This window comes from Lycorma delicatula, chromosome 3 (assembly GCF_047948215.1).
Source record: "Lycorma delicatula isolate Av1 chromosome 3, ASM4794821v1, whole genome shotgun sequence".
Lineage (NCBI taxonomy): Eukaryota > Metazoa > Arthropoda > Insecta > Hemiptera > Fulgoridae > Lycorma > Lycorma delicatula.
Genome location: NC_134457.1, coordinates 99859807 through 99875893, shown reverse-complemented (window position 1 = coordinate 99875893; position 16087 = coordinate 99859807). Strand labels below are relative to the sequence as shown.

At 30.0% G+C, this 16087-nt stretch overlaps 1 protein-coding gene across 3 annotated transcripts in view; it reads left to right on the top strand.

Annotated features, from left to right (window-relative positions):
• pch2 (pachytene checkpoint 2 protein) overlaps positions 1-15567 on the top strand; it is a 46874-nt gene extending 31307 nt beyond the window's left edge. For all 3 annotated transcript variants that reach the window (XM_075360248.1, XM_075360246.1, XM_075360247.1), the window contains 4 exons: positions 1735-1928; positions 4940-5093; positions 8641-8759; positions 15338-15567. In XM_075360248.1, coding sequence (XP_075216363.1) covers positions 1735-1928; positions 4940-5093; positions 8641-8759; positions 15338-15491 — 621 coding nt within the window. In that variant the 3' untranslated portion in view covers positions 15492-15567. The remainder of the gene's footprint in view (positions 1-1734; positions 1929-4939; positions 5094-8640; positions 8760-15337) is intronic.
• The last annotated feature ends 520 nt before the right edge of the window (positions 15568-16087 follow it).

Here is a 16087-nt window from a genome sequence, read left to right as displayed (position 1 = left end):
TCTCAAGTTTCTTGTACATTGATTAATTATACATGAAATGAAAGAGCTACTCAAACAGTTTTAACTGTTTGCAAACTCATAAACTGCTTCCTGTACCTTCTGGTTGAAAGTGCTAGTAGCAAAGATGGTGACCACCCCCAAACAGTAAGGGTTCTGTGTTTTGTCGGTTGCAAAGTGTGAATCTCTAATTGTAAATGTTCATATAACAGAGCAACAAAACTTATGATGGAATGCAGTTCTGTTATGATCCCTATATGACAATAACATTTGTGGATGGTATAAACAATTTGAAACCACTGGTTGTATTTGTAAAGGGAAGAGTACAGGATGACAGAGTGTGTCCGAAGACAATGTTGAACGTGTAAAAGAGTCTTTTGTGTGAAGTACTAGGAAATCCTTTGGAAGACTAACCACAAATTAGTAATTCTAATGACGTCTGTTTAGAGGGTTTTAAGGAAATGCTTACAACTGCGTCTATACCATTTACAGTTATTACAAGCTCTAAAGCCTACAGATTATGGTTTTGTGCTAGCTTTACTAATGAATTGATGCACCGTGATGAAGTCTTTCTTTGACAAATCATCATTTCATGTTAATGGAAAAGTAAACACTCTTAAAGTGGTTATCTCAGATCAGAAAATCCTTACAAAATATTGGAGTGTGAACGAGACTCCCAAAAACTTAATGATTTTTGTGCCATATCCCGACGGGAAGTTTACAGGCTGTTCTTTTTCATGAAAGCAAGTGTGTGGAATGAACTATCTTGATATGCTACAATTATAGCTCAAAAAAATCATAACAGGAAACTTAATAAGATTATGGATTGGTGAATATAAAGAAAAGAGTCAATTTCCTAGATTGGTTCTTCACCATTATTAAACCTAGCCTAGACTGGAAGAGTTGAAAAGCTGAAACTTGGCAGTGATGAAATTTTTTTCTATTCTTCTCTGAAGAGTGTAACAGTTTTTACCAAGTATTTGCTAATTGTTTCTAAATAGCATGAAATCTGGCTCTGATACTCAGACACCCTATGGGGAACTTTCTTTAGACTATCTTTATGAAGACAGAGAATTAACGAAGGATAAATAGTTTCTAATCCCCGTATGAGTTCTAAAAATTCTGTAAACCTGAAATTTAGCCAGAATATTCTATTGAAGTAATGAGCTATCATTTAGAAGAGAATCCTCATTCATCTGTAAGGGTGTGAAAAGAAATGAAGGGAGATTTCTTGAAAAACTAATATATCTCATTTCCACTGAGCTAAAACTCTGAAATTTGGGAGAAATATCTACTTCCATTAAGAGAATGTTGGGAGAGAAACAGGTTTGTTAACTGAACCACTGATGTTACCTACAAAGAGGTTGTGAAGTATTTATGAATTGCATTAAATCTAATTTTAAGAATTAAGTTAAAAGGAAGAGAGGTTACTTCCTTATAGCACAATGAGTAATAATGAATAAATTTTTCTACATAGGATTTTCAAAATTCTTCCAAGTATTTTAGCTTATATTTTCTGGCATTGAGCGTGTTTTTGTTATAAAATTAAAATGTTGAATTTGCATTTAATCTTTATTTTTATTGTAATGAAGTACTACATCTCAAAAAGAATTTGTGAAAGCCTGTGAAGGATTTTCCAAAGTTGTTAAAATGAAAAACTTTTACAAACAAATTTCTTTAATTGAAAAAAAATAAATAATTTTAAGTAATTTTATTTTAATTATGTAAATTTTTCAGAGTGGTAAGCTAGTTATGCAGATGTTTGAAAAAATTACGGAGCATGTTGCAGATGAGAAAGCTTTAATATTTGTATTAATTGATGAAGTAGAAAGTTTAACTCTCTCTCGTAAGAACACATTTAGTGGAAATGATCCATCCGATTCAGTAAGAGTTGTGAATACTATTCTAACACAGCTTGATAAATTAAAAAGGTTAGTAATTTTATGTTGCTACTTTTTCTTGTTTCAATTTGTATTTAATTAAATTTTAATTACTGAAGGTTTTTTTTTGTAAATTTATAACTGATGTTTCTTTTCATCTTGATGTAATAAATTATAAATAAAATATATGAATCTGAATAATATTTTAACATAAACTCCTTCTGTTGCTGCATCTAGCTCTGACAGGAATTCACTGTCCACATATACTTCAAGTTTATGTGTAAGATTATAATTGTAAACACTCATATTATTCTTGGTACTATTATTATAAATTTTGTTATAAAAGAATACTACGATAAAAATTATTACTGTATTGCAGTGATTCTCAACCTTTTTAGCTTCGCAACCCCCAAAAAGTAAACAAAATATATATAATGAATATTTTGCAACACCCTAACCCAATGAAACCTAGTTAAAATTGTTTAGCTCCGTTGACAGCGACAGATATGAACATGCATGTATGAAGTGTACAAACATGAGCAATTTATAGGTTCTAACTTGATGTGTACAGGCTCCTTGTAATTTAGTCTGCTTGTGTAACATTCTGTGTGAGATTGTCATGTTTGAACATGCATATGATATGTTTGAAAATATCATGCTCTCAGCATTATAAAAGAGGTGTAAGGTATTGCAGAACGTCATTTTAGTTTCAAATGCGATGCATGCATCTGGTGTTTCATTGAAAGTAATAATAATTGAGGTTTTAGTTTTTTACTGCGCTGTCAAATGGTGTAGGTGTTTTTTTTTTTCAGTTGTTATACAAAATGGATAAATTTGTGAAGAAAATGGAAATGATTGGTTTTACCTCATTCGGAAAGCCTTAGTGCATTGTTTGCCTTCAAGTCCTCTTCGATAAAAGTATGAAACCATCAAAATTAATTTAACATCTGGATTATTAAAGCAAACCCTTGGAATTTTTCGAAAAAAATTGTATAATTTGAGAAATCAACATGCTTCTATTTGTAAATCAAGCCATAACTTGAAGCATCTTATCTTACAGCGTTAAGGGTAGCTAAGATGTCCAAACCCTACACAATCGCAGAAAACCTCACATTGCTTGCTGCAGTTGATATGGTCAGTGTTTTAATAGGCGTGGAAGAAGCAAAATAATTGAAAAAAATTCTGTTTTCTAACGACACAGCATCCAGGTAAATCAGTGACATGGCTGCTGATGTTCACAATCAGATAATTCAGCAAGTGAGTTCAATTGAAGTTTTTAATATTCACTTTGATGAATCAACAGGTTTGGAACATTTCTTTGTTCATATGTTTTGTGAGATATGAATGCAATAGGGATAGATCAATCAAAGAAAATATGTTGTTTTGCAAATCAATACCTGATCATGCAACAGGACAATATCTGTTTGATATTTTTTATGAAGTTACTAAAAACTATAACATAGTTTAGACAAAATATATTACAGTATGTAATGATGGATTAATCTACTACATAGATTAAAGTAGTATCTTATCCATTTTCAATCGTTATATGTTTTATGATATTTATCTCATTATTTACTTTTTAAAAGAATGAAAAAACATACATCAAGTATTTATGCACTAATAATATCATTGAAAATATTACTAAAACTTAAAGAAACATTTAAACTAGCTTATAAACCTAATAATCACATAATAAAATATTTAAAAAAACAAAAAGATAAACAAATTTGTGTAGAATTTATAAAATTAAGTGTAATGATTCTGATGTTATTTATATAGAGAAAACAAATAGATCCTTTAAAGTTAGATCTCTTTATAATAGAAATGATAAAAATAATAAATTAGGTTACCTAATATGATGTAGGTACCATTTAATAAACAATAAACATTCTATTTCTGATATTAACATAAATTTAAAAATATTAGAAATTAATCAAGATGACAAAATTAAATGTAGTAGAAAAATATTAAAAATATAAATACTAACAAAATTTCAATTTGATAAACCATCAAATAGAGTTTGAGAGAGACATTTTTATAAAAACTGCAACAAATAGCAGTGCTCATGTAAATTAATACGCAATTATATATACATACCTAATCACCACAAAGTACGAAATTGGTAGCTTATACTTCTAATTAAATAATTTTAAAATTTAATAGTAGAATTTAATTTGTTACGTAATGATTTTATGTATCTACTGTATATCATGCTTTGGGTTTATTTTTGTGGAAAACTAATTTTTCTTTTTAATAATGAACTGTGTGTAAAATTTCTAATTGGAAATGTTTTAAAGTACAAATTTTATGCTGATTTATACATGGTTTACTTTTGTCTAGTTCGTAATGACAAGTTTTGATAAAATCATTTTTTATTACTGCTAACAGCTTTTAATATCTTTAATCATCTGGAATGGGTTCAACTTGGCTTCAGCTTATGGTGTTTTATCCTTACGATCTATCCTTTATTTAATCTTTCTTATTGTTACTTTTTTAGTTGTTTTTAGATATAGTGAATCCATTAAATTAGAAATTGATGCAGAATTCACAATAACAGTAAGGGCATTCGTTCATAAGATAAGTTGGGATGATTTTATGAGATATATAGTACTCAGTAAACTTTCATTTTATGTAAATTTCTTCTCAGTTAAATAGATTTAGATTGCAGGGGTATATGGGGAAGGTATAATCCAATGAGCATCTCAACCTCCTAATTTGACTTTCTTTGCAACCTCTAGAAAGGAAAAAGGATTCTCCAAATGTGCCCATAACTGGAGTCAACACTCTGTTAAGAAAGTTGCATTTGTTATCATATGGTGTCAGCATTGTTTACAGATAGACTGAAGCAATCAGTGCAGTCCCCGTAGTGTTCCTATCCAAGAAAGAAGAGATAAAGGATAATGTAATAATGTAAATTAATATAATGTAATGTATACTATCTTCGGAGATCCAGAAAATACTTCATATTTGTGCCTGTGACCATTTCTAATAGTATTAGTTAAATAGCATATACAAGACTGTGTTATCTTTACTTTATGTACTGTGTTTATTTTTGACAGATACTCAAATGTTATTATCTTTACTACATCAAATATTACTGGAGCAATTGATTCAGCATTTGTTGACAGAGTTGACATTAAACAGTATATTGGATTGCCTTCTAAAGAGGCAATATATTCAGTTTATAAAACCTGTGTTGAAGAATTAGTGCGTGTAAGTCCATAATTATTTTTTTACATTCATTATTATTCATCTCATAGAGATTTTAGTTGAAGATTATTGAAAAATGTTTTATTTATTTATTTATTTATGTTGTTTATTCAGAATTTAACTTAAATTCTGTTCATTAGATCAACAGATTTAACATTCTTATTCAATTTATTTTGTTGCTATGTACTTTCATGTGTATGTTGGTTATGTTGGATATGAATCTGTTTGTATTTATACTTATTGCAATGAGGACGTTGATCTTTTGTGGATGTCCTTGAAATGTCAAATGTTTAAAATCAATTAAAATAATCTTCAGAAAGACCAGTTTATTGGTAGGTAAGTTCTGATGTTCTGTGAAAAATAGCGTGGTCTTATTTTGAATGTGAATCCTAATTTGAATTGTAAAGCTAGTTTCTATTGAATGTGAGTATAATTTTGTATCTGAGGAATCCCAAATGAAGTTATTACTTCACACATGACTTAAAGTCATTTGCTCTCTCTCTCTCACACACACACACATACACATACACATGTACACACATTCACAAATATACCAATATCCAACTTAACATTTATACATGCCTATTTTATTCCTATTATCCTATACCTAGGACAATAACTCGTATTATATAAATAAATAAGTTTTATTGATAACCATGCAGTATCTATAATACAATTTAATAACTTATGGAGATTCAATAAGTTAGCTAGATTCTATTTGTATTTTAAACTATTTGTAATTTTTTTAACAGTTCATTTCTTAATAAATATGAGTTGTGGCTATTAAATAACGAGACTAATACTGTAAAATATTTTATATTAAATCTATACATATTTAGTTATTATCCTCTTCAATATACACCCCCCCTCTATCCCGTCTACGCTCCATGCGAATTTTCCATTGATCAAAACAGTGCTGGAAGTCTTTTACTGTGAGCTCGTTCATGATGCATGCCGCTTTTATCTCTATCACAGCTTCAACAATCTTAAATCTTGTTCCTTTTAATGCAGATTTGACCTTGGGGAATAGATAAAAGTTACATGGTGCCAGCTCAGGCGAATAAGACGGATGATCTAACACTGGGATGACTTACTTATACTTGGCTAGAAACATCTTGACTTATACAGTCAAGAGCCAGTGCATTGTCCTGATGAAGAACCCATCACTTGTTCCACAATTCAGGTCCTTTTTTCTTATTTTTTCACAAAGTTGAACAAGGGCCTCATGGTAGTAATGTTAATTAATAGTTTGAATAGTTTGACAGCCATCTTGGAAATGCTTAAACTACTCAAAAACCTGCGCACGTGATAAACATTCATTACCATATTTTTTAAAATAAAAGATAAGTTTCAGTATAGCGGTTTTTCCAAGTTTCATATGAAATTTCACGACAGTTATTTGCTCTAATAATTTTAAACACTTATCATTTTTTCAGCAAAACAAAAAAACAGATGTTATCCAAACGAAGGCACTATGACCAGAATAATATGCCTACAGAAACTGGAGTGGCAACAGTCGAAAGGGAAGGCTTCATGCTGCACAGTTGTCAGTTTTACAAATTTGGCATATGTACAGTTCTGTAGCAGCATTAGTCTCATTATTTAATAGCCACATCTCTTGTTCAGGATAAACAGCTAAATTTTTATAATGCAATCTTCATCAATATTATCTGGATTATATATTATTTCAGTTGGTATTAAAGAACTATATAATAATAATAATAACTAATGTAATGGTTAACTCATTGCAAATCAACTTATTTTCAAAGTCAAGAATTCTAAGGTACAAGTTCTTGTAAAGGCATTTGCTTTTATATGGATTTGAATGATAGACTGTGGATACCAGTGTTCTTTGGAAGTTGGATTTCAATTAACCACTCTTCTCAGGAGTGGTCGACCTCAGTGTGTTCCAGACTACATGTGGATTATGGTACATTCACACTTACATTGTACATATGCAACTATGTCAGGCCTGGCATTTTTACTCTGAAATAAAAATTTCAGAATTGCTGTGAAAACCAAAAATGTTTCAAATAATAAAATCCTAAGTTTCTTAAAGCTTTACTTTAAGAGCCATTTTGAAAATTCTTAGCCTGACATGTAGTTGGCACAAGTATGAAATGATTTTGACATCTGTCAAGTATGATGCTTTAGTTAGCGTGCTGTGAACTTTCATACATATGGATTTATTGCTTGTTTGTGGAAATTTTATAAAGCAAACAAGTTTTGAAATTTTCTGGAAAATTGATAAAATGGAAGTTTGAGCTGTTAAAAAGGTTTACTCCTGACAGATATACAAAATGAGTTAGATTGCATTTTAAAGGATTTTCCCCTTTGTGTTTGAAGTAGGCTGCTGAATGTAAACATGGTCCATATATCCATTCAATATGATGGACATTAGGGATGCCTAAAAACTGCTGTGATCAATGAAATCATCATAAAGATCAATAATACCATATTAAATGTTCACTGATTGAATGTACGTGAATTTGCTGACATTGTGTTGCTGAATATACAATCTTAATAGGCTGTGTACATTACATTTTACACAATGTTTCGCATATGAAAACATTTTCTATTTGATGGGTACCATGTTTGTTAAAAGTCAACCGAAATTGCATTCAACTGAGTTCAGAGAAACATTTAAGTCTGAAACATTTAATTTACTGAAACTTATTAAAAGTCAGTTTATTTGACATTTTATTACAGAAGATGAAAATTCACCATTCCTCATTATACACCAGAAATCAACCAATAGTCCAAATAGTGGAAGCAGGTGAAAGTGCTACAAAATAAGCGAAAATGGTTCTGTCTGGAAGAAAAGTCATGGTTATGGTTTTTTGGGGTTATCGAAGTGTGGTGCTTCTGTTGCCCAAAAAGCAAAATTTTTGGGTGTTTTATATGATAACAAGTTCTTGTGGGATGATCAAATCGATTTAATTTATAACAAAATTAAGCCTTATTGTTTTTCTCTGAAACTCTAATAAAGTGCAAAGTTTATTATCATTAAATGCATATATTGTCTTCATATATTCTTGTTTAAAGTATAATGTCATCTGTTGGGGTTCTCAAAAGATCAGAATGAGTTTTTAAGATTAAAAAATGAGCTGTTAGATTATTTTCTGGCACCCATAAGTCGAAGTAATGTAAACCTATTTAGAAAATTAAATTTCTTAACCTTTCTTTATGTCTATATTTATGAATGTGTAATCTTTGCTAAAAAGAGTGGTCTTTTAATCTTAAACAATTACAATATGTAACAGATACATAATTATGTGCTCAAAATAATTTTCAATAGCGGCTTTGAATTATTTTGTAGTAAAAATAATTCACAGTTCACAGTAAGTTAGGAAACAAGTATCTTAACACTATATTTCTTGAGTTTCCATTTAAATAATTAATAAAGACTTAAACTCACATGTTTTTATATTTATAATTTGTCTTACATTCGTGTAACGGTAATGTATTTTTATGTACTGATCAGAATAAAGATTTATTTATTAATGGTAGAGAAATGATAGATTTATTTTTCATTCATATTTTGTTTCAGGCTGGAATAATAGTAAGCTCTGATGAATCAAAACTGGTTTCTGTCAATAGAGTAAAAAAAGGAGAATCTGATAGTACTAGTAGCTACTTTAATTCTGTAAATTTATTCAGTATAAGCGAGTAAGTATATAATATTTTACCTCCTTGTTTGTTCATTGTTTAAAAAAGAGAAAATATTGGTTCAAAATTGAACCACAAGAATTTTGTATTGTAAATCCTTGAATTATGACTGTTCACTATAATGTCTCACATAATTAACTAAAAATAAGTGATTTTCATGTTGCACGTAATAAAGAGGTATTTATTGATGTCTGTTTATGTGTCCTTGGTGTATTATGATATTTTCATTGCCTCAGTTGAATCAAAACTTTTACCCTTTTATCAAATGTAGTATTTTCTAACATGATTGCCATTATACTGTGGGTATTTCTGATTTAATAATATCTGTTTTCTTTTGTATTGCATTAAGTAGTGCGGAGTTATGATTTTATATTTTTAACAATAAATTTTGGTCATATAAATTACCAGCATAATTAGGATAATCTTTGTAGGATTGAAAGTTTTTAGTGATATAATTTCAGAAAAAGTAATAGAATCTGGAATGAAAGTAAATTAAATAGCTGTTATTCAATTAGGTGTAAATTATATTACAAAAAAAGGAAAATATTTGAAAGAAATATGAAGAACTATGCTAATGATAATAAAGTAAATAATTAGTGAAAGTCCCATATTAGAAATAAGACAATTTTTCAACCAAATGGATTAATTACATTGACAGAAGAAAAAAAATTGTTTAATGTTTCTCTAAGTGATAATATTTCTTGAATTGCTTTTTTGCGTACATTATAGATCTGTAAATACAATTTTTCTATCACCCTTAGTTTTAAATAAATTACGCTTCAAAAGAAATTAAGGGAAAATATAGTTAAAATCTGTAAAATTTATAATTTTGCTTGGCCATACCTGTGTTAGAATGATTTCACTGATGCTTTTCTTTTATAAATAGCCTCAGGCACATCCCAAATTAATGTCCAAGAGTAATCAGCTAGCAAGTTAGTATTCAATTTCCCTTTATAGTGGCTTTTCATCACCGAAATGTCTTGGTGGAAACGTTCACAGTGTTCGTCACTTACATCTCTGAGGTTGTCCAGGAAAAAATCCACATGTGAGTGGAGGAAATGACATATTATATCTCATAGCTCTGTATGAAGTCAGAAGTTGATTAAAAATTACCGTGGTAATTGTCAAATTTGTTGGGAAAATGTTTGCAAACATCTTTAAATGAAGCCCAAGCTGCACTTTCTACATTATTTAACATTGAGTTAAATACATTATCTTTGACCCAACTCTCTTTTGAGGACCAACAAATATTGCTTCTTTAATTTTTCCTTCATTTACATTCGGGAATTTCTGCCTAATGTACAAAAATCCAGAATTATCCTTCATTGATATTACAAAATTTTTCATTAATCCTAGTTTGGTATGGAGAGGGGGTAAAAATATTTTATTGGGTTCAACTACATGCTCATGAATAATATTTTTCCCATTTGGAGTTAAGTTGTTTCGTTTCTTCCCCTCTTTGGTAACATAATGTTTATCCCTAGATCGGCTGTCCCATTCACAAAGAAAACACATGTACTTAGTATAGAGTTTAACTATAAATAAATTAGTATAAAGTTAAACAATAAAAAATGAGCTAACAGAATACAATATAGAAGCTTAAAATGCTAACTATACATTGAAAAATTAAAAAAAATCGTTAATTAAAATTTAAAAATTTTTCAAAAATGGTGGGCGATAGAAAGATTCTGAGTTCATATTTGTTTTCAGCATCAAAAAAGCAGATTAAAATCATGTATCACATGTTAGGAAACAAAAATTATGTTTATTAGTGTTACCAAACACTATCAGCTTACGTTTCAGGTAGCTATTTCTACATAGACTGCCATGTATTAGATATTGCCACACTACACCAGTAATGTGACATTGAGAAAGAATTCTTTCAGCAAAAGGTGGTTTGATTGATTTAGAAGCCACAAGGTCAAATTATACAGTACTACGTATTAGATGATGCTGCAAGTGCAAATGTTTCATTTCCTGAAAACTCTTACTACATTAGCTTCATTAACAGGAGAAGATGTATCTCAACTCATTCAATATTCATCATTGGTAAACAGGCCTTTGCTGGAAACATGTGCAACAAAACTACCTGATTCTAAGACTGTGACAATGTTTACCTGTAGTTTTAGTGAACATAGTTATAAAAAAAACCAAAGATAAGGAAGATTTTCTTTCCTGTAATAGTTAAAATATGGTTATATTAGGACACTGTAGCAAATGTTTACCTTTTTTTTAGACTTTTCCATTCAAAAATCTGCTACCCTGGGTTTGGGTATCATTATTGATTGTCTGTAGTTAAAAAATCTTTTTTTTCATTTTCTTCTGTATGCATTATAAGAGGTCTTCAATAAAAATCAATTGTAAGATCCTATTTCTTGGTATTGACAGCAGAAGCCAAAGTCTAGGTTGTCTTTAAAATCTTTTTTGTGTGTGTTGTATATATATATATATATATATATTTTGTCATCTTGTTTAGTATATTTCAATTAGTAATTAATAAAAATCTCCTACAAACTCGTAAGCAAGCTTAATAAACTAATCACTCGCTTTATATATAAAGCTTTGATAAAAAACTCTTCTTATAACTTGGTAAGTTTTAATAACTATATATACAAGTATGAGGTAAAAAAAATTTTCAACTTTCATACTCCTGTATCAAACCTTCCGACACTACTCCATTGACAATTTACACACAGGATTCTTCACCTCTTTGTCAGTTGAAAAGCGTTTTCCTTATCAACTTTCAAAAGGGTAAAAAGAAAAAGGTCACTTGGTGCCAGATGAGGACTATGAGCAGGATGGTTCAGAATATCCATAACAAAACTGTTGAGAAGATTGACCATTTTGCGTGTGGTTTGGGACCAAGAATTCAAGAAATCAGCTCCCTCTTCATTTGTTTTGAATGCTCTGATGAAGCTTTTAGAATGTCTCACAGTATCTGACTGCATTTATGAATTGACCAAAAATAATCAGTAAGCAATATTTCCTTTTGATCCCAGAAAAATGTCGCCATGATTTTTTTTTCATACTGTTGTGTTTTGAATTTTTTTGCCGATTGGGAACCAGTATACTTCCACTGCTTAGAATGCCTTTTCATCTGTTCGTTAATGTTTCTCCTACCACTTTAAACTCCCTAAACAACTTTGTTATTTTATCAGTTGACTTCGCATCACCTTAAACAGAAACAATTTCACAGTGGATGTTGGGCTTTTCATTTTTAGCAATGGAAAGATATCGGATAAGGAGTCACACTTCACACTTGGTAGAATTGGGAATTGTTTGCTTAAACTAACTTGATTTTCATGTTAAGACACAATCCTGATGTAACCAATCAAGCTACTAACCCCCATCTAGGCTTGTGTCTTCACTTGGACCTTCCTTTCACTCAGAAGTGCCAACTTTGAAATGAAAAATGTCCCTTACAGCTTGAGACATGTTTTAACCCTACTTTCCAAGCACACCTTGTATACGCATATTATTTATAAAAATTAATTTACTTACTACTGTTTTCCTCTACTTTTAGTATTTTTGCATATTTCTTTGCTTCATCAAAATCATATGTGAAAATTTTGATTAAGAGATCTTTCACTGAAAAAATTTAAGAATAGTTTTTTTTTATATATCTGTGATTGATATGTTAAATGCACCTTCCTATATTTAAAATTATTTGAATTACATTGTCAGCTGTATAATTCAGCTACTGAAAATAATCAGTGAGAGGTACATAGAAAGCGGAAAAGGAATAAGTATGTTTTATACATATATAAAACATACACTTATTCCTTTATTTCTGTACGTGGCTGAAATCAAATTCAAAATCGTTCATAACTCTCAATGAAGAGATAGACAAATGAAACAAATATGGCAGAAGATGTACATTTTATTTGCTACAAAAAATTACAGAGTCCACATTCAAGTCACAATCTAGCATGAAGTGGAGAGTAAGGGTGAAGCAGCCCCCTTGAAAGCTGACTCAGCTGTCAGTCAAGTCCCAAAAAATAGTGGCAATGTGCTTGTCAAATTTTAAGGGACCGGCATGGTTTATCCTGTTGACTTTTTGCATGATCATCATACAATTAATGCAGTATGCTACTGTTAGTTTTTAGTGAGTTACTTGGTAATTACTGCAAAAGACATGGGGCCAACTGATATGAGAAGTGATTTTTCTCAATGACAGTATGAGATCATGTGCAATTTTCACTCTCTTTTAATTTGGCTTCACTTAATTGTGAAAAAACCTCAGCTAAATATTTAAACCTGTCTCCATCTTTATCTAATGCTTTTACAAAATTCTTCATCAGGCCTAGTTTTATGTGTAGAGGTGATAAAATAATACGATCTGTTCAACAAGGGACAACATTTTCCTTTCCTGGGGTAAACTGATTTCTTCTTGGCCAGTCTATAACTGCGTAGTGTTTATCTGTACCCCAACTATCCTAAAAACACACACATATATATATTTTATAAAGCCACTCTGGAGACCAAGAAATAGCCCTATCGCTTTTTGTTCAGCAATGATTTAGGATTTTATTGAATTTTTATAGGACTTTTTTAAACAGTGATTTTATCAGTGTTCATGATAGATAATAGTTTTTAAAATTTTTGACATACTTTCATATGTTTCATTCATTCCTATAGCATGTGCTACCACTATAGAAGAATACTTATTCGACTTATGCAACAACACCGCCTTTAAGCTTCTTTTTAATGAGTAAATAAATGCCAATTGTAAATAACATATTCAATTTCCAGTTAGACATTAGCCCCCTAACATCATGGCAAGAACAGATTAAACCATCTCTTCTAAAGTATTTCAGTAAATTTTCATTTCAGTTTCTATATTTCCCAATTTTAGTATCTGTATTTAATAAATTACATTCTTTAAAACGTGAACCTAGGAGTTCTGCGTGTTGTTTCGAAAAATATAAGTTACAAATTAGGTCACTCAGTTCTGTTTGTGTGATGAGGTGAGGTTCAATATTTGATTCTTCTGTAATGTAATTAATATCTATTAACATTGAGGATTCATTGATTGAGCCTTCTGGGGAATCAGAAATTTCTTTCTAAAAAGTGGTTGGAAGATTTCTTTCTTTGGTGGTTGGGTTTCAATTAACCACACATCTCAGGAATGGTCGAACTGAGACTGTACAAGACTTCACTTCATTTACATACATATCATTCTCACTTATCCTCTGAAGCAATACCTTACGAAGTACTGGTCTTATAGCTGAACAAACATTTGGGTATTCAATATTATTTTTATTGTTTGAATTGAAACCAGTAATACTTGTTAAGCAAAAATAGCAGTCATCATAATGGTTAGTAGGCTCTCCCCAAATTATAGGTACGCCAAAAGGCAAATAATACTCTTTTTTCCTATTAATCCTAGATTAGTTTAATATAGCACTTGATGCATACTACATGTGGAGCCCAGGATTTATCTTGGTCTCCCAAGGGACAGTCAAAATAATGTTTGTAAGCAGTTTTCAGCAGATTCGATAATGGTTTTCATTGACCTTTCTTGGTGAATATTCTGCAAACGTAAAAAAAAATATTTGAAGAATTTTTACTAGTCCAATTTTTATTCATTGTAAAATTCAAAATGTTTTAATGAATGAAAGTAAACTGAAATATTATAGAAGTACTTAATATACTTCATAAAGTTCTTTCACCATGGAGTGGAGTAAAACTCCATGTGAAACACACACAATTTAAATCTTGATCAATAAAATAATACCAGAAATTGTTCTATCATAAAAATCTTTCACTAAATGTATGCCATCTTTTACAAAACAATTTTTATAATATGTATATGATAAAACTACTATCACAACTAAAGAACACAGCAAGTCATACCAAGAGCCGAACTCATACTGAAGAAAATTCCATCATGTTAAATTATTCATTCCTTGACATGTCTGGAATGTCATGAAATACAGCATGCATCACAATATAAATCAGATGTGTATAAGCAAACATAGATATACTAACTTTATTTGTATTGTTTGTTCCACGAATGATGGAACAAATAAATTTAAGGGTTTGTAACTTAAGAACACTACGTGATGGGTTGTTTTTGAATACATATTTAGATTCAGCATATAAAGTACTATATAGAATACCTATTCCCTTTACAGTTCCAAATTTTATTTTGGTCAGTGTAACCATTCTCATAGGGGATTATAGACAGGATGGACCCAAGGTCTGGTGGGGCTCAAGGGACTTTGTTCAGATGGGGTTGTCTCATTTTATAGTTTGTTTTGTAGATTAATTGTTCCTTTCTCACTATATATCCTTTACTTGTATCCATGATCCCTTCTTCCATCATGAGTGTTACCTGAATGCCTATTTGATAAAAGGATGTGGCTAATTGTTTGGAGTTACCACATCTACAGTATTTCTGTAATGTAGCGGAAGCAGCTCTGACTATGAATCTACCCAGCAACTACCCTATCTTAAAGTTGTATAAAATGTCCAACCTTGGTTTGGATATTAATTAGGTGAACTCTAATCCTTTCTTATGCATGTGCAACAGTAATTTGTTATACTATTAAAATTAACTTTTAATTTTTTTTCAGGTTAAGTGAAGGATTAAGCGGTAGAACACTACGAAAGATACCATTCCTCACACATGCTCATTTTATAAAAACTAGAGTTGTTGATTTAAAAACATTTTTGGATTGCCTTCATAAAACAGTTCTAAAATATAAAAATGAAGAAATTTGTTTTTAGTTTTATCAGTTTATTAATTCAGTTCTATAAATTTGTTGATACTTAAAAATAAAATAACAGTTTGCATAAAAATAAATAATTTAAGTAAATTTGAGTTTATTTTTTATATGTTATATTTTTTTTACCAATCCAGAGAATAATGGAGTATGTGCAATGATAATAATTTCATTGCTAAATTCTGACTAATTTTTTTATTACATAATTGCACTTTACTGCCAATTGCTTAAGTATGCAGGGATTTGTTTATCAGTAAACTTCTTTGTAACCGTAATAAGTTCTGAATTTCATTCAGTTTATCTTCATTTCATTAATATTAATAGCAAAAAAATTATTTTACTTTAAATGCATTGTTAAATTTAAAAAAATTAATTTGGAATGCTAGGTGAATCAGAGAATTTGTTTGTGGTAACAATGGGTAGAAATATTATAACAACAATTTCCATCATGTCATTCATTGCTGAAAGTGAATTAACAATTTAATGTCAGTTTGGCAGTATACTCTTTACAAAAATTATTATTCTTATTTGAGAATTTTTCTAATTCACTTGGGTGTCTACATTTCATCCTTTTAGTAAACTTTCCCATTTTAGTAGTGA